At 28.8% G+C, this 19,542-nt stretch overlaps 2 protein-coding genes across 2 annotated transcripts; one reads left to right on the forward strand and one right to left on the reverse strand.

Moving 5' to 3' along the window:
• Window positions 1–1,236: 1,236 nt before the first annotated feature.
• LOC123293635 (breast cancer metastasis-suppressor 1-like protein) lies at window positions 1,237–2,661 on the reverse strand. Its single transcript, XM_044874516.1, has 2 exons — window positions 2,064–2,661; window positions 1,237–1,736 (listed from the first exon to the last, which is right to left on the reverse strand). Exons 1-2 carry the CDS (start codon window positions 2,514–2,516, stop codon window positions 1,479–1,481), a joined length of 711 nt encoding a protein of 236 aa, XP_044730451.1. The 5' UTR covers window positions 2,517–2,661; the 3' UTR covers window positions 1,237–1,478.
• Window positions 2,662–5,598: 2,937 nt separating this feature from the next.
• Window positions 5,599–19,003, forward strand: LOC123293627 (acyl-CoA:lysophosphatidylglycerol acyltransferase 1-like). Its single transcript, XM_044874507.1, has 6 exons — window positions 5,599–6,134; window positions 15,622–15,830; window positions 17,443–17,657; window positions 17,937–18,213; window positions 18,322–18,476; window positions 18,656–19,003. The coding sequence occupies exons 1-6, from the start codon at window positions 6,100–6,102 to the stop codon at window positions 18,908–18,910; spliced, it is 1,146 nt and encodes a 381-aa protein (XP_044730442.1). The 5' UTR covers window positions 5,599–6,099; the 3' UTR covers window positions 18,911–19,003.
• Window positions 19,004–19,542: the final 539 nt, after the last annotated feature.

Here is a 19,542-nt window from a genome sequence, read left to right on the forward strand (position 1 = left end):
TGAACGTAAATATACAAACTTCTTTGGGGACCCAATAGCCCTGGAGCCCGTGACAATAAAACTGCACTTACACGGATTTCGAAATTTCGCATATGAATCAATACTATTTAACGATAGGTACAATATGGACCAGGTGTGCCAAGTTTTATCCAGGTTCCAGGTTCGAAATCCGTATAAGTGCAGTTTTACTGTCACGGGCATCAAGCTTACAAGTAGTAGTTACACTAACTGGAACATTCAATCCGATATACGACAATTCATTAGAGATTGCTTACCATACAGCTGAGTATCACTCGCTGCACCCAGTTAGTAGAACGTTTATTATTGTGCAATGATCAAGACTGTTAGCCGTCTAGGCTACATAAAACGGTTATTGCAACTTAGTTGCAATAATAAGCTTTTGTGTGACGAATGGAATTTTAACATATGTTTAGCCTTACCTTTCCTATTAAAATAATTATCCGCTAAATTCCCCATCTTTAAAAACAAAACAATTTTTTTACAGTAATTTTTTAAGCATTTATAACAATCTGACTATTCTAAATGAATTTAATTTTTTTCTATGAATAAAAAATTGATTTATTATATTTCCCATGAAAATATTCTTTTTGTGGGTTTAGAAAAAGTTTTAAATATTGGTATTTCTGTTGCAATTAACGGTATACGTTATTCGATGCGTGATAGTTGTTTTAATAAAAAGTTTTAATATTGTAAATAACGACTGTTTTAAAATACACGATTTTATAGAAAACTGATTTTTTTTTATATCGAAATCCCTAACATCTTGCAGTATACAATTCTACTATTTCCAGTCTTCAGGAAAACCTTGGAACTAATTTGAATCTAGCAAAACATTTTTAGTTTGATTTGATTTGATCCGATCTGGTTGGAATGCTTTTTGAAACCCACTAATTTTGAGTCATTCTTTTCAGCTGGGATGACCAATCCCGATATATATAAGCTGCAACCTAAATACTTCCCATCAGCGCTATGTACCCTCGTTACGGCCCTGCGTTCCTTAGTCGTGCTTGTTGATTAGGCTAAGTCCTTTCAAATTAAGAATACATCTTAGAAAAATACACTTATTAAATTTTAAAAACTTTATTTGTTTACAAAAAATATAATTACACACGTTTGTATATCTAAATTTAATTACAAAAACTTTCCTTGAAATCAAGAAATCAAGGGCTAAGCCTAGAATTAAAAAAACAAAATATTTCTTAGAGACCAAGATTAATTCGGCTCGAGACTTTTTGAAACAAAACAAGTCAATTCAAATAAATTATTTACTTAATAGATGGAGATGGCAGTGTTTTATATTTTAAATTAGGAGAAGAAAAACCATCATGTAAGAGCATCTCGGACTGAAATTGTTAAAAATTCACGAAACAAGAAAACAAATGGGTTTATTTAGGTCTTCAATCAATATTTACATCGTTTTATTGAATCTCTATCGTAATAGAGATATTCTATAATAGTTATGATGGCGATCGTTTTAATGATTTACGAATTGTGGTCCAATCTTCTAAAATATCTTGTTCGTTAAGCATATATACAATATATGGACCAGTTACAGTTACTGCTTTTCGGCGTGTCGAATTTCGGGAACGTGATCGACCACCCCATTCGCTACCATCACCCCAACTTAGTTCAACATTATGACGATCTTCTTCTAATCGACGAATTTTATCCATTAAGTCATCGTAAATAAAATCCCAAGCTAACTTTTTTTCACTCTGAAAAAAAAAGAAAAATGAATTAAATAACTTTGATTTTGAGACCTCGCTAGTTTTGTCCATAGCGGGGAAAAAAACCTTGAGCAACAGATCTGTATTACAAAGATCTTATTTTTCCCTCGTATACAGGGTGTCTTTTTTAAATTGGCATATGATAATGCTTCAAGCGAAAAATGTTGGAAATTCGCTTAGTATACAAAGGGCATACGTGGCAATTGTAATTTATTTTCAAACAAAATGACTATGGTGTAAATATTTTTCAATTTCTTTCTAATTTAGGGATTTAAAATACATTTTAGTTCTTTTACTTGATGTAGAATTACGTACTTCTAAATTTTGTAAGGCCGCTTGTTCTTCAGCTTCGGATTTATTACGAATATTCGTCATACGAAGTTGTCGCAATATTCCAGCAACTTCTGTACGCGTTCTTTTATTCTCCTCTAAACGTTGTAATGGTCCTAAGTACTCTTGACTTTTACCACCTTTAACTTCAATTAATTGTGTATCAACTTGTGTAATACGCTCCTGATACAATTGTTCTCGAAGCAGAGAAAATTGATGTTCGAGTTCACTAATATCTTCCATACATTCTGCTCGACGACGGGCACATTCTCCCTCATCCATTTCTGAACTATCATCCGAATCCAATTCATCACCGTCACTAGTATCACGACCTCCATCACGACTTGATACTGAATGTTCAGATTCACCTCCGGACATATCTCCATCGCCGTCACTTTCTTCGGCAGCTTCTACGTTATTCACTTTTATCGGAGGCATGATTACCAATTTATACTTGAAAACAATTGCAGAAAAATGCAATTGAGTTTTCCAGCAAAATTTTATGTTTGTTTACCGGGTTTTATTTGAAGTTTGATAATAATGCAACACAAGTACTTAGTTTTGACAGATATAAACTGTCATTTCGTAGGGGATTTTTCAGTTTATTTAGTTCTATTAAAAGTAACCAACTTATATGCAGAGCTGTAATAAAGTTTAAAAAATATAGTTTATGCAGGCACGGCTTAAAAATGCTCCTAGAACACCAGGAAAAATCAAATTAAAGCATTTTTTACGTAGATTACGAATCCGGTGTCGGAGCTGATGCAAAAATAACAGTTTTACTTTAATTAACGAAAATCACAAATTTTCATTGTCAGTAAAAGTTATTTTTGTTACCTAACAATGAATAAATGGATTAATTTAATCAAAATAGATTGTTAATTTACCTTATTTAATATTAAATATGCTTAAAATGTACAAAAAATTATGTTAATCGCGAAAAATGAATATTTCAAAATTTGAGGTTATGATGTCCTACGAGAAAGTTTTATGGTCACCATATATCGTACTCAGCGCGTTTTATGAGATTTACAGAAATTAAAATCTAATTTAACTAACTAAGAAACAGCAAAAGAAAATGAAACTGTTACGATTTTCTATTTTGGGAATTATTTATTATAGTACGCATAATTATAAAAATATATAGGAAAATTACAATTAATCATTACAAAGCAAAATTATTTTATTTAAAAAGTACATTTCGAATTTATGTTTAATTTAATCACAAATAATGAAATATTTTAAACTAAATAACATTCTTAAATACTGCTGACAAATAATCAAAAAACCATTTAATGATAATTTTATCTTCAATATTCTCGAAATTCTCTGTACTTAATTTAATGTTTGTTATTAAAAAATATTGTATGAATAAAATGTGGAATACTCAGGTTAAAACTATTTACATCTATTTTTGTCTCAAGTGTTTTAAAATTTCGACATTATTCGAATCACAAATAAATTATTGAGCATTACAAAATATCAAAAAAGAATATATAAGATGGATTCACTTTGGAGAAAGAGAAAGTCTCTGATACAAAAATTTTCGATCTTACATCGCTATGGAAACAGTAAGATTCAAAATGTTGAATTTTTGTTTGTAAACAAAAGTAGCATTAATGTAGGGACGCACATAAAGTTCTTGAATTTGACCTTCAAGGTTCTTTAAACGTCAACTCTTGGTCATATTCATAGTTGAAAAGAGGTAGGGGGGGGTACCAAGTTAAAAATTTGTTCCCTATAATAAAACGAACGTTTGAACATTTTCGAAAACCGAACAGATTTGGCAGAAAATCCAGCAACCCCACCGTCGAATTGAATGGTTGAAATATTGCTGTAATTTTGAAATTTTTAGGCAAAAAAATTTCTCATTTCTCCCCCCTATTTTCTAAAGGTCATTTTCTAAGTATTCATATATTACACACCTTTATCGGAGCAAAGTACAAAAATTGAATGCTATCATCGAATATAAAAATAAAAGTGTACGTAAAATATTTATCGAAATTAATGAACGTACTTAAGTAAATTATAAAATTTATTATCAGATAAGAAAATAAATAGTTCCCACCTTATTTAAAATCAACAATTTTTATATACATACAATAGCATGACGTCATATCAAAACTTATCTGTATAATATACTTTATAGATACATTGTAGTTACTTACATATAGTGAGTTGACTGTACACTGGTCCAAACGGCGACCGTAAAAATACTTGACTGAATGATTTACTTCTACGCAATGCATGTTTTAAATATAAATATATGCATGTAATAATAGTTTCAAAGTTTTCGTAAATGAAAACGTTGTAGGTTAGGTACACTGAAATAACGCTACCATGGAGGTTATAAAGAAGGAGAACGATCGCAATAGAAAATATTGTCCCCAAAATATTGACAAAATAAGTGAGGCGCTGGGATCGCTAAGTTGTCTCATTAAATGCGGGCTGTTGTGCGCTAATATACTACTTACCGACAACAGCGCGGCTGGTGGCTGAAAAATGAACTATAAATTCAACAAATTTTCAGGGACAGATGCGCTAATGCTTTAGCACATAGCGATCGTTCTCCTTCTTTATAACCTCCATGAAAGCTACTCACGAACTTTTGTGAGAGTATAAGTGAACGTACTATACCCTCTTCTGTACTGTAGACTATAGATTTGGTATAACACTTATACCAAAATTTCGTAGCATCTTTATTTTTAAGCGTTATATACTTGGGACTAAACTTAGTATACCTTGATATATATTACATATATACAGGGTATAAAAATTTATAAAATAAGCGTGAGAATCTCTCTACGCAATCGTTCTGAAGATTTACAAAATAAATCAATTACTTAATTATTGAAATTTTGATAAATACAGTACGTTTTACAAATTGGAATAGGGTATTATGGTTAGTCAAAAATAAATAATGAAATTTGAAAAAAGTTACTTAAATATTCTGATTTCGAGTCATAAAAGCACATTTTTCTTTTAAAATATTAAAATTAAAAATCGTAATTTTTAAACTGTATACCACGTGACCTAAAACGCGGGTAAGCTTTGATGTGATGTCATAGCGGTATGATTCATAGACCATTAATTAGTTCAGTGTAGACAGCTGGATATAATATATCCATACATAATAAGTATTTATATTTATATTATAATCAGATGTCTATGAATATATCTGTCAAATTAATTAGTGATTAAAAAAGGTTTAAAATTTAATTTAAATTTTTGGCAAGAAAGCGTGTGTATTTTTCCGAAATAAAATTTTTGGTGACTTTTTATTAGCAAAATGAACATTTTGAAGAACTTTTTCAAAAATAGTGGAATACCCTATGACTCAGAAATAAAAGTATTTTTACGGTCGGCACTCCGTCTATTGAATGTATGGTATATTGCATACACAAATTCACGAATAAAGTCGTTTACACAGCAGTCACAGACTATGCAGCAGGCTAGTGAAAAGAAGATTAAACAGAGATATATTCAAACCGCAAACGTGTTACAACTTTAGTATTAAAATATAGGTGGTGTTTTTTTTTTTTTTTTTATTATAAAATAGTGTGGTGTGTGTGTGTGACACTGTGTATACATAAATGAACTCAAAAACAATTCTTACATTATCGTATAGATGACACAAATTTATTTATTTTTTGAGACAAACTCATCTCAAATACAAAAAAAAAACATGAATTAATCTAAAAAAAATTTAAATTGAGATGTCAGAAGAGACGACATGTGATTAAAAGAAGAAAGTCCGTGTGACGTAATTTATAATTCTAAATTGACTCTCTTGAAAGATCAACTATTTTTTTTTTTTTTTTAGTTTATAATTTTTTATTTTATTTTAATGTTTTTTCGCGTTTTTTTTGTAATATATCGGGGTAAACGGTTTTTGTAATTAGCATACATTTTTTTTAACATGCTGAAACATATTTTTTGAAATGCAACAAATATTATTATATCATTTCCTTAATTATATTTTTTGTGTAATTATTATATGATTTTTGTGATAAAATAAATAATGGACAATATTTTAAACAGTATGAGTTTAATTCAGTAAGTAATTATTTATTTTTTATTAGATTTCGTATCGATACCGCGCTGATTAAAAATAATTTTGTGTGATGATTCTCTTATTATGATTAGGTGTACATAACCAATAAAAAAAATTAATACAGCTTTTAAGATTTTGTTTTAGATAAAAGCTTTTTGTTTTCTTTCTGCTTCAAAATTTTAGCATGAACTAATAAGAGCTTTATTTTTTTTAAATATATTTTTTTTTTTTAAAACTTAATTTTTTTTTCCTTAATTAATTACTTATGTAAAGTCCTTGAAGACGTTTTAGTAATAAATTATCTCTTAAAACATCTCTTAAAAATAATGCATTAAGTAATAGAATAACTAAAAGTAATAATTTATGTAATTTAAAAACTTTTTTAAGGTTAAAAATTACCTATTTATTTATTATATGTAAATTTTTCATTCATAGTTTTTACATCAAAAAGCAATAGCTATGAATTTTTGTACCGGAAAATTTCATGTATTTGAAAATATTGGTGATTCATTGTAATAATATTATGTCTGAAAATTGTGATAAGAAATGACCTCTCAAAAACACAACTTATTTGGCATATTGCATTTATTTCAAAATATTTCAATTTTTGTTAGTAATGAAAATAATCAAAGTTCAGAGATTATACGATTTCCATGTTTTTATATGATTACGATGGTTTATATTATGAGGATACTATAGAAGCCATTTAAGAACTCTACCCAGAAAAACATTGCGTGCTCTAAAACAAATTTTTGTTGCCAAAATAATCAGGCGAAATTGTTAATTATAGACAAAATTATGACTATTTCATAAAGTTAAAGTTGCTGTTCAATATTGAATAACGATACAAAAAGTTATCAAAGGAAATCAGGAGCGAATAAACATCAAATTTCTATTAATTTGAATCCGTACTTGCCCTTATTAAAGTAAAAAATCGAATTTAACCTAAGATTCAATTGACACAAGTTAATTTTTTGTTGCTGTCTATCTAGTTTACGCCATTAATCATAATCAAAAGTTAATTTTGATGTTTAAACTTGTATACAAAATTTAGTAAACAAACAACAATAATAAATGAATATTTTTTAATGAAAATAACCCTGAACTTAGAATAAATACTTTCATTTGTATATAACTTTCGATCTATCAGTTTGTATGCCAAATTATTTTTAAGTAAATAAAATGTTATACAAAAACTATAAATAATTACTTAAGGTAGTACTATTGGTAATAGACTTTGCATTCAGAATTTAATGAAACTTGTCATAGTTGTCGATTAATATATCATAATTAACCAGTTATATTTTTTGGGGGCCTTCAGAGAACTGAAAATCTGAACGTCCAGTTTTAAGTGCGAGTTAAGGATTCCGTACACCATAATTTTGTCGGGGTATTTTTTTTTTTTTTTTTTTTTTTAATATTATACTGCGTGTTTAACTACTATGGTCATATACGCAGTATCAGCAGGAATGATGTCGGGGTATTTGTTGTTTAATTTGCGCCCTTACGGATAAACAGTGATGTTTCTGGAAAAATGTTTGGAACAAAAGTTGTTTATTTTTTTATGAGGACCTTATCTTACATTTAAACTTATGTTCTATCTCTTACAGTTTACAAGATGAGTCCTACGGATCCAAAATCCAATTTACCTATTTTGCTCATTTACGCTTGATATATTTTTTCGTTATAGACTTATCATGTTGGCAGACAGACAGACGGACAGACAACCGAGAATGGACTTTTTAGATGATTTTATGAAAAATTTGAAATGACTATCAAATATTATACCTGGCCGAAGGTCTAAAATTATTTTTAGTGATGTTCATTGAGACAAAATTTTTGTATGTCATAATTTAAAAAAAAAGTTATTTTTAGATATGTATAATTTTTTTTAACTTTGCCTTTCAAATTGTTAATTTATCCCCACTTAGCTTCGTTTGTTTTGACTAATCATCACAACTGGCCAACGAATAAATCAATTGGAGTTACATAAATTTAATAACAGTGAAATCGGTATATTTGCACAACCAACCTGCTTATAAAAAATATTTTGTGACTGAACTTTGTAGCAGAAATAAAAAATTTTTCGGGCAGCCTCAGAAATCTTTTTAGTATGAAAATACCTACAAATTCCTAGCTCTATTGCCGGTGTTTTCAATTATTATTAATTCTAGTCCCTTTAAAATACAAAATCTAACTTTTGAAGGTTACATATTGTAATCCTTACTTAATTACTAATATTATAAATGCGAAAGTAACTCTGTTTGTCTGTCTGTATGTTACGCAATCGCGCTTAAACTACTGAACCGATTTAAATGAAATTTTGTACAGAGATATTCTAGAGCCTGAGAAAGGACAGAGGCTACTTTTTAATGCAATAAAAGGCTGTAAGGGGTTGAAATAGATGTTGAAAAGGGTCTGTGACAAAAACTTAAAAAGTTCTGCATCGATAAAGTTCCAATTTTGACACGATAATAATTTTTGCTTCGATTTCATCGCTCTATCGATTTCCGTTGCCATTTTCAACATATATTTTTTCACTCCTAAGAAGGGATGGTTAACACCCCTTGGACAAAAGCACCACTAGCCATAACTTTTGACTTAGAGGGTGAATAAAGCTTAATCCCAAATATTCATTGCATTTTGCATAACAAGTAAAATTTACAAAATTTAAAAAACCTCCGACAACTGTGATTTATTCCTTGTAAAAAGATTTTTGGAAAAGCTATAAAATGTTCTCAATCAAGTCGGTTCGCCCATTTAGGGGCTACGATGTCACTGAGAAACATACAGACGCACAGATAAACACTTTAAACTTATAACACTCCTTCTTAAATCAATATAATAATAATAATAATAATGTGGTTTAACCTCCGTTTCTCTGACATATACGCCTAAAACAGAGGCCACCCAGATCATTATTTGTTAATCTTTATTTATTTAATTACAAACATATTTACAAATACATTTTGATGTGGGTGGAGTCGGTTACTTCGTTCTTATCCAAGCGACGACAATGTCATCAATTCTACCGCCCTCATTTATCATAATTATTCACACTACCGTTGCCTGGATTCGAACCCGCAACCTAAGTCTAAATAGACAAACAGTCAACGACAAACGCCTTAGACCGCTCGGCCATTTAGGCTCTAAATCAATATCAAAATGATGGTCAACGACATCAGATGAAATGAAAAGGATATTTAGAGAGCTATCATTTTTTGGGACAAATTTTTGGAAATATTTTAATTGAAATTGAAATATTTGAGTTGATTTTGTTCTTTTGAATTATTGTTTTGAATTACCTAATTATTTTACCATTTCACTATTCGAAATGAATTGAACCAGGTTTATTTGATCATTCATTTCCATAGTAATTAATTATATGTTAAAATTATATGTCATGCCTTTTCCAAACTGAATCGATTTTGAAGATCATCGATTTTTTTTAAAAGTTTTTTCGAGTGCAAAACTCTAAGCTCGCACTTGAAACATAGCTATAAACACTCTTCAAATGAAACCAAAAAAGTTAAAATCGGTTCATTCATTCAGGCGCTACGATGCCACAGACAAACACACACACATAGCCGTCAAACTTATGACACCCCAACTTTTTTAATTCGGGGGTTAAAAAAACGAATATTGTAAAAATAAATCGATTAATAAATATTACTAAATAATTGATGAGTGTTTATTAATTAGTGGTGATTGGCCTCATAATAAGTCAATTAACAAACTAATCTAAATATTTAATAATGATGACATTATTTGTACATGCTTTTGATAAAATTAGTTTGACATTAGCACGTTACCTTTTGACCTTATTTGTTATTATTTTTATTTGGTTTTTTACAATATTTTCAAATACCGATAAATATGTAAAATAAAAAAAATAAAAATTGTTAATTTTATTGATTAGTAAATATAAATAATGAAAAAAAAAAAAAAGTTTTTGTTTGATTATTTAAATATTTATTAATCATGTGTTATAATTCACTGTATTTAATAAAAGGAATAATAAATAGTTCACAATTTATTAGGTATTAAATTATTCATGAATATATTCTAAAGGTGCCTCTACACTGTATACTAAAATGTAACAAGCTGTTCATGTTAGTACGAATCTTATGATCCACATAGTATAAGAGCAGGGTTGCCAGAAAGTTTTCATTCAAGTCGCCCCATCTGTGATCGAAAGTCGCAAAATATTCTGAACAGTCGCCCAATAAAAGTTTGAAAATACTTTAGACATAACAGACTTGAATTTACCAGGTAATTTGAAATTGATTTTTTCTAAATAACTTGTCGCCCAAACTCAAAAAAAGGAGCGTATCCATGAAAAAAATCGCCCAATTCGCGATAAATCGCCCCATCTTGCAACCCTGTATAAGAGTCTATAACAAAAAAGGCACCCTATCGAAAACATCTCAAAATAAACACTTAAAGTAAAAGACCCCGCACAAATTATATGTAATCTGCATTTCGGTCAAGTTTTTTTCAAATTTTGGGGAATGATAGTTTAAGTCATTCTGAATAAAAGTTATCATGGGTCACAAGTCATGAAAATGACAGGATTTCAAGTTATCGCTAAATTAAAATTGGAAAATGTACTCATTTATATAAAATTATTGTAATTTAATTGTCAAAAATCATGTACGTATATATGTAGATGAAGATTGATCTTAACACTTCATATTATTTCCCACTGAACATTTAACACTGCTTCTTCGTTGAATTTCGTAACATTGTCTTCAAAAAAACAAGAATTAAGAAACAACACCTTTACATTAAAAAACACACGTATGCATGTAGTTATACATATCTGTATTTGTATTTGCCTATACACACATAGGTATATATTGTACAAATAAGTACATTTTCCAACTTTAATTTAGCTATAACATAAAATCCTGTCATTTTCATGACTTGTGACCACAGGAATTTTTCTTTAGAATGACTTAAACTATCATTTGACAAAATTTGAAACAGTTTGACCGAAATACAGATTACATCTAATTTGTGCGAGGTCTTTTTTCGATGTACCAAAAACACCAGGGAACAAAAAATAATTCCTATAATAAAATATTTACATTTAAAAGTGTTTTGCAATAAATATACTAGCTTTAAAAAAATTTTGTGACATTAAAACACTTCATTCAAATAAGCTATATTTTCCTAAATTTCGGTCTCTTACGTTAGAAAATTAAATAACTTATATATTTTCTAAGAGATTTTTTTTGAAATGGGACCAGGAAATCGGAAACTTTTAACAATTAACTCAATTTGTTGATTTGTCTTCAGTTGAAAAGGGTAATAATGATTATTCGTTGTGTGTGTAGTCATGGTAGGGATAATGAAATCGATGCCAGCGCTTCCAGTGAAAAATTTTGGCGATAAAGGAGGCTGTTATGACTAATTTGCAATTCTTTACATGTTAATGTTATAGAAAATGTCAAATTAAAATTATTGAAAAACACTAATTAATAAAAGTTATTAAAAATTGTGAAAATAAGAAATCAAATTGTACAAATATTATTTTTCAAATGTAAATTATCATAATTATTTATTTAAATTTGTGAGACAATAATATTAAATTTTCAATGCAAGTCATAAATGCAATCAAACAATTATATATGCATCCATGCAATTCTATAATTAAAGTAGTGTATCGTTACCATGGAAACGCCTACAATAAAACTCACGCACGGTGCGAATAGAATTCTTATACATAGAATACAATTTGACTACAGGGTATTACAAAAATAATGAAAGCAAATGTGCATTAATTATTATGTATATCAAAAAGTAATAAATAATATTTGGCTCATTATTTTCGTAATACTATGTGGCAGTAATAAGTATAATAAATTATGCACAATTAATTAATAAATGTAATTACCATGCATAATAAATGAAATATAAAAATGGTAATTTATTTTAGTTGTATGTTAATTTTGAAACATATTGTAATATTTCCACATTTTATCGATTCGTGTGTGAAATGGGTTATTGGTCAGTATTTGTTTATATTTAATACAGGTTATGTAGAAGTTAGTTACTCTTGTACATAATGCACTAAATTACAGGAGGTATTTTCTTAGTATCACATACTGAATGTTTATGCAATCCTTACAAAAATAGGCGGGGGAAATGCCTCCATTTTCTGGAAAACCGTCCTTAATTGTGCAATTAAATTACCTATCTTTTTTGTAAATCAATTCATCAATTATTAACCGTTTATGACATACGACTATGACGATTTACTTATTGACCTATTCGCACTTTACGACCATTTTCGTTCATTTTATAATTTAAGTCTTATTCATAAAAAAATTGTTATAGAACAGGCGCTAGATAGGATTGAGTGTGCAAAAATCGAGGAGCGCATTTTATTAATTGATTCTTGTTCAGAAAAGCTTATAGATCAAAGTTGCAGATGTTACCAGAATCCAAATAAAGCTACCCAAGTTTTTTCGGATAATTTTACGTGAAAATTTTTTCCTAATGGTTAATATTGCAACCATCAGTCAGTACTAAATGCATATTTATTTTATCACGTTGCATCGAATTTTCGTTCCCAAGTGTTTCAAGAGTTTTTTAGCTGTATTAAATAATTAATCGTTTATTATTATTTAAAAATAACTAAGTAATTAAAAAAAAATTCAAAATTAATATTTTAGTTGCGGTTTTGATAAATATTATGTATAAATAATGATGAAGCCTGAATTAAACTCGCACATAAAGGGTTTCGTATTAACAATTATGTGAAAAATTAAAACCTAAATTTTATTGCTTGGGATCACCCACTGGCAAAAAGTTTCAAGTCAATTGTTACAAGTATGGCGAACATTAATAGATCGAATCAGGCTTTTTTAACGTGCAGCAACTTCAGTCGCTAAGAGATTCTGTTCTTTTCTCATTTTTTTTTACCTGTAGAATCTACGTCTTTTATATTATATTCCTAAGAAGTATAATCCTAGTACAGACCTTTGTTTCTGTCAGGTTATAGGTACAGAACCCTATAAAACACGGTATTAATATTTGTAATTTTTTAAAATAGAATTTAAAGTTTTATTTATTATTAAGTCCAAAGTTTAAGTTTTGTAATTTTCCAAGTTCAATAAGTTAACTTAGAAGCTATGAATAACAAGTAAACAAAAGCAATTGATTGAGTTAATTGTTGAAATACCATATATGGAAAGATTTTTTTTTATCTCCAATTTCGTACAATTTTGACCCAACTCAGTATATAAGGTAATTTTGACCCAAAAAGTACAAAAATCGGATGCATTTGTTGATTGGTCGAATAGTTTTTGTGATATGGACCAAAATCGATCCAAATATGACGATATCTCAGAAACTATGCATCCAATCATTAAATTAACCTGATTTTTAAACTTTTTGGGTCAAAATTACCCCATACACCGAGTTTCATCAAGTTTCAAAACCAAGTAATTTTTTGTGTTTTTCTCCATTTTTTCAAAGGGGTACCCCTTAAAAAAATTGCAAAAAATCGAAAAGTTTTGTTTATCTCCAATTTCGATAAAACTCAATATATAAGGTAATTTTGACCCAAAAAATACAGAAATCGGGTGCATTTGTTGACTAGTTGAATAGTTTTTGAGATATGGACTAAAATCACTCACTTTTTTTGGGAATATCTTTAACAAAATGGATGCTGTTCCGCGGACTACTACGCCACTGAACATAATTATTTTGTTACTATTGACAGCTATTTATATCAAAAATAAAGTAATTTTTTTCTGGATTTGAGTAATTTTTTTCCGCTGTAAATTGTTGTTTAAAAGGCCTATTAATGATTAACTTCAAGATTGTTCAATTTTGTAAATCTGTCACTCTGTAAGAACATATTTTTAATTTTATTTTTTGAAGACTAAATTCACGGAAAAACTAAAAAACTTTATCGATTTTTTTGGGTTTACATTTTTGTTTATGGCGTGCCGATTTTTTTTATTTTCCGTGAACTCATATTTTTCTAGTACTAAATTTTCGTTAAAAGTATTTTTCTTAGCAAAATTTTTTGTTCTCGAAATTGTCAGTGATAAAGTTTAGACAAACGTTTATCATGCCTTTTTGTATCTGGTATGACAACTTGTAAATTACATACACAATTTTATGAAATATGAATAAAATATAAGGTTTAAATTAATGACAAAATAACCCAAGCAAATAACCCAGTTGCAAAAATTCGCAACTGGTTGCAAGAAATTTAGTATACGTGATTATAACGCAGTCGCACCCACTTTCCGCACGGGTGGAACTAGTTTTATGTATTACTTTATGCGGCTATGCACCGAGAAGTTAATAAACAAATTATAATTATAAATAGCAATAAATTAACAAAGTAGATTTGTGCTTTACCAGCCAATGAAGTTCAAAAGAACTTCTAACGTCCTTCGCTTCTACAGTAAGGAATTAAGCTGTAAAACGATATAAAACGATATAAACAAATAAATATACTTTTTCATTCTTTTATTATTAATATTAATATGAATAAAGATAATAAATTAATTCAATAAAAAAATCGGCTAAGTGCGTGATAAACTGATGAAAGGTGGATCTGTATTATAATTGAAAGCTTATTAACTTTAATGAACCCTTACCCTACATTACAGATTAAAAATATTAAAAAATACTAAATTTAAAATAATATACAAGTGAAAACAAACAATTTACTGAGTTAATTATTTAAATATACCATGAATAGACAGTGTTGATTACTCTGTCACATTACACATATATACATGTCACACATATGTAACTGATATTCTTATATAATACATACTATACAATTTGCGCTCTCACGGGTAAACAGTGATGTTTACAAAAAAATGTTTCAAACAAAAGTTGTTTATTTTTTTATAAGAAACATTTTTTACATTTCAACTTTTGTTCTATCTCTAATGGTTTACAAGATGATGGGTCCTACGGATCCAACACCCACCTGTATTACTCATTTACGAACTGAGGCAATAAAAATCGAGGTAACCGCGAAAAACTGATATTTTCTTACCTTTGATCTTGAATAACTTATCGGCTCAGACACCAAATTTTCTGAGACTTTAGAGACAACGACAAAATGAAGCTATTTACGAAAATTCTACTTAGTGTCTCTCATTCCGTTCCTAACTAGACTGGGATATGAAAATTTGCACAATTATCAAGGCTCGATGACAATACAACAATTTTATCCTAGTTTATCCTAGTTTAATCTAATTTAGTTTAGTATTACTTCAATAACTAAAACGGCCCGGTGGTGTAGTGTCTTTGTATCCATTCCGCGTGAGGAAGGTCTTCAGGTCAAAACCCAGCCATGTTAAAAGATTAATTTTTAAATTCTACTTTCTTACCCAAAGAGTAAACAATTTTGAACTCAGTGAAACTTTTTTTAATTTTTATTGAATTAAATTTTTCCAAAATGATTGAATTTAAAATCGATAAATAATAGATTGTTCTCTTTTGTTTCAGTTCCTTAAGAGTTATACCAAAAGCATTTTTACGTACGTTATTTGTTCTTTTAAATAATGCATATTGTATACCCACATATGTAATATGGATGATTTTATTATTCCCGTTACGAAAACTCAATCCAGATGCATATTGGAGGATAGAAGGATATTTTTTTCATTGGTTGTTAGCGATGGTTTCGATGTGGTCATGGAGTGCTGGATACGACAGTAAGTAACTAAAATGTCATCGATTTCAAGATGATCCTAAGAAAATGTGATTTTTTGGGAGCTTCCTTAAATAAATAATATTTAATTAATAATCGATAAAGTTTTAATGAACTACATTTCTTCAAAATAAACATTTGATATTATCGTTAACTATCATATTATATTTATTGAATAAATATGTGATAAAAGTTCTATATTACGAGGTCTAGGACCAAATGTAGTTTTTGATAGTCGAATAAATTTTTCTTCCACGAAATTTTCATAATCGAGGACTTTTCTTTTAGACGACAAAAAAAGTCTCCTGCGAATATAATTGAATAAAAGAAGCGATATTCCTTTTTTTGGAGACCGAACCAAGCAAGGTGTCCCACATCAAACTTTAAAGTGTCGGATAATTTTGTTCGTTCGAATAATGCCTCAATGAAGGCTCCCTGAAAAAAAAGGCCCCAGCTATGAAAATTTGTATAGAGGAAAAAAGTTGCTCGACATGATTTTGAGAACTGTCTCTCAAATTTTCTGCTGTTCTAAAATGACCATCAAATACTACATCTGACTCTTGATCTATATAATATTAACGTATCGCTTATAAAATACAGTGCAACCTTGATAAAATAAGGCTTGGTTTATAAACTTATTGATTATATGACAATTATTTCAATCATATTTTAAATCGTTGTCGGAACCTTTATAATCCAGTAACTTTATTCATCAGAGCTTGCTTCGAATCCGGTAGTTCTGATTTTAAGAAGAAAATTTTCCAGGAAGTGGAATTTACTTTTAAATTTGAATCGTTGATGACGAATTTACTTGTAGATAAAAAATTGGTTGTGAAATCTGAATAAAAAATTCACTACTTTGGTTTGTGGATATTTCTGGATTTGATTTTTTTATTTTAAAAATAATCTTATCAGACTTATTAAAACATTACCTTATCGTTCTTTTAAGTAAATAGAAATTTTTGATTAAAAATTTAATTAAGTTAGTTTATATTTTAATACACGAGGCTTTGAGCGAGCTTTATTTTATGAAAAAAGGTTGCTGACGAATAATTAAACTAAAATGATTAAAGAAAAAATAAAAATAAAAACATTCAATTTTATAAAATATGAAAATTTAAAAGGCTTCCTTGGAATGTTATAATTATGGTTAGGCACAAATTTTTGTTCTATCTCTATCGGTTTACAAGATGGGTCCTACAGACCCAAGACCCAATTGACCTATGTTGCTCATTTACGAACTCGACCTCACTGTTTAGGTCTTAAGCACACTATAAAAATTTCAGCTTGATATCTCTTTTCGTTTTTGAGTAATCGTGATGACAGACGACAAACGACAGACGACAGACAGACAGACATACGGAAATGAACTAATTAGGTGATTCTATGAACACCTAAACCAAATTTTTTTTCGTAGCATCAATATTTTAAAGCATAACAAACTTATGACTAAAATTAATATACCTTACTTATACCTTAAAATGTTTTTCAAAGTTGAATAACATTTGTTTGAAACTTTTCTCGTAGAAGTGAAGTGATACTTAAGGTGTTTAAACAATTAAGTTGTTGTTGTCTTGTTGAAAATATATTGATTAGAATTGTATTTGTTGTTACAGTTGTAGAAATGGGTGATGATATACGAAAATGTTTAGATGAACGTACTTTAGTTATTGTAAATCATCAATCAACTGCCGATGTGCCCATGTTAATGGCATGTTTTAATGCCAAACCTAATGTATTGCCTAATATTATGTGGATTATGGATAGAGTATTTAAATTTACTAATTTTGGTATTGTTAGTGTCATGCATAAAGATTTTTTTATTGTTGCGGTAAGTAATTCATCATTTCGAGTTATTTCCCAAATTTCCCTCCATTCTGAGCGATGAGCAAGCTGAAAATTCGGATTCAGCGGGTCAAAATACGTCGAAATACACTCCTTGTTCTCCAACGTCCTTTAAGCACCCTAATCGGGATACAAAATCTGAGAATCATTTAAAAATTCTCGTTTTAAATTATTTAAATAGAAGCAGGAATTGCTTTACAACTAATTCGATGTAGCTGAGCCTACAAAAATTGTATAATTTTAACGCCTTTTTTAAATTTTTTAGGGTAAAAATACTCGTGAAAAGTCGTTACTAGATTTAACAAATCATTTATATGAAGTATTTATACCATTACAAAGAAAATGGATGGTATTATTTCCAGAAGGGGGTTTTTTAAGAAAACGTCGAGCCACATCACAACGTTATGCTGTTAAAAATAATTTACCTGTATTATATCATGTTACATTACCTAGGATAGGTGCTATGAAGAATATCTTGAGTGTTATGTCCCCAAATGGTTTTGAATCTGGGAATAATAATGTACAACAAGATGATCCAAGACGTAAGTTTTTTTTACTCATTCTTTCATTTGCCTTGCCATCAGGTGAAAAAGTCTAAGAGAAAATCCATCGTTATAAAAAAATTACTTTAAAATGTAAATTTTTTTCAGAAATGAATTTAACACCACTTGATCGACTGACGTGGGTTGTGGATATAACTGTTGCATATCCAGAAGGTCAACCGTTGGATTTACCAACAATTGTTTTTGGAAATCGGCAGCCGTGTAAAACACTATTTTTTTATAGAACTTATCGAATTGAAGATGTAAGTAATTTTTTTTAGCTATTTAGAACTATTTCCAATAATTTTGGTATATTAGTCTAGCCGAAAAGTTCAAATTGGTCAAAAATTCAAATTGGGATTATTTGACTTTAACAAAAGTTTGAACGTTGGGCTTATGAAATCTTAAAATAAAGCTTATTATTTTGTTATTTGATTTGTAGTTACCAAAGGATGAGGACAGCCTATTTAAATGGTTATGTGCCCGATTCGTAGAAAAAGAAGAAATGCTAGAGACATTTTATCGTACTGGATATTTCCCGTACAGCACATACTCAAAAACACCAATGCCACCACAAGAAGTATCACAAGATTGTTTACGCTTTGTTATGTTGCATTTATTTTTTATTGCATCAACGTATATACATTATCAAATGTTTTATGCAGCTTATGAGTATTACACATATCTAACGCACTAACGTTTAATTCATTTCGAATTCTAATTGTAATTATAGGGAATATTCATGAAATTTATATTTGGTTCAAATATTTATCTTCCGTAACTTTAATGACTGGACATTTCAACTAAACCATTATTTTAGTAATTAATATCTTTTTAATTACTTAAAATTAATTAATAAAAGTACAAATTCAGTGAGGGCATTTAAAAATTTCTAAAACGGAAATTCAAATTTTTATACGAACGTAACATCATAGTACGGGCTTGTCAAATTTGTTGACATATTGTATGATATTAATTACTTACATTTTATATGGTTTTTCATTAAATTATATTATTCTACGGCTTTTTATTAGAAAACTTAATAATAACGAGTGTAAATTCTGTGTTGTAAATTTATTTTTTTAAAGTGTAAATTATACATTGAACTGTCACCAATTGACAGATCACGTACTTATACGTCATCAACAGAGAGAACCAAAAAACTGCGTTTAAATATCTCAAAATTATAATGTATTTTAAATATTTTTTTACACACTTAAATACAACATTTTTAAGCAGTATTTATATTTTTTACTTTGTTATAACGGTGTAAACAATGAATTAAAATATAAAAAAATACATGAATATTCCTTTTTATCGTTTCTTTTT

Source organism: Chrysoperla carnea, chromosome 2 (assembly GCF_905475395.1).
Source record: "Chrysoperla carnea chromosome 2, inChrCarn1.1, whole genome shotgun sequence".
NCBI classification, from domain to species: Eukaryota; Metazoa; Arthropoda; class Insecta; order Neuroptera; family Chrysopidae; genus Chrysoperla; species Chrysoperla carnea.